Source organism: Antrostomus carolinensis, unplaced genomic scaffold (genome assembly GCF_000700745.2).
Source record: "Antrostomus carolinensis isolate BGI_N321 unplaced genomic scaffold, ASM70074v2 scaffold41711, whole genome shotgun sequence".
Taxonomy (NCBI): Eukaryota; Metazoa; Chordata; class Aves; order Caprimulgiformes; family Caprimulgidae; genus Antrostomus; species Antrostomus carolinensis.
The window spans coordinates 1-548 of record NW_010296991.1 but is presented as its reverse complement, the minus strand read 5'-3'; the positions used below and the strand labels follow the sequence as shown (position 1 = coordinate 548).

General features: G+C 61.3%; 1 protein-coding gene across 1 annotated transcript; it reads right to left on the bottom strand.

Moving 5' to 3' along the window:
• Window positions 1-3: 3 nt before the first annotated feature.
• LOC104517651 (ADP-ribosylation factor 3) lies at window positions 4-543 on the bottom strand (the record flags this gene model as incomplete). Its single annotated transcript, XM_010178453.2, has 3 exons — window positions 4-123; window positions 233-343; window positions 453-543. Coding segments are annotated over 3 exons (322 nt in total), but the record flags the coding sequence as incomplete, so codon positions are not given.
• Window positions 544-548: the final 5 nt, after the last annotated feature.

Here is a 548-nt window from a genome sequence, read left to right as displayed (position 1 = left end):
GTTTGTTGGCAAACACGAGGAGGACGGCGTCCCGCAGCTCATCCTCCGCCAGCATCCGCATCAGCTCCTCCCGCGCCTCGTTCACCCGCTCCCGGTCGTTGCTGTCCACCACGAAGATGAGCCCTGGGGATGGCAAGTGGGAGCTACTGGGAGCACAGGATCAGGCCCCACAACCACCCCGCTCCCCAGTCAACCCCGTCCCCCCACTCTGTGTCCCCAGGGGGGGTCTTACCCTGGGTGTTTTGGAAATAATGCCTCCAGAGGGGTCGGATCTTGTCCTGTCCACCCACATCCCACACGGTGAAGCTGATGTTCTTGTATTCCACCGTCTCCACGTTGAACCCTGGCGGAGGGAACCGGAGGCACAGGGAGCCACAACATCCCCCGCCCCATCCCAAAGGATTCTGATGAGGAAGGGTCCCTGGGTGGTGTCTCCCCCTGTCCCTACACACCGATGGTGGGGATGGTGGTGACGATCTCTCCCAGTTTCAGCTTGTAGAGGATGGTGGTTTTCCCAGCAGCGTCCAGTCCCACCATCAGGATCCTCA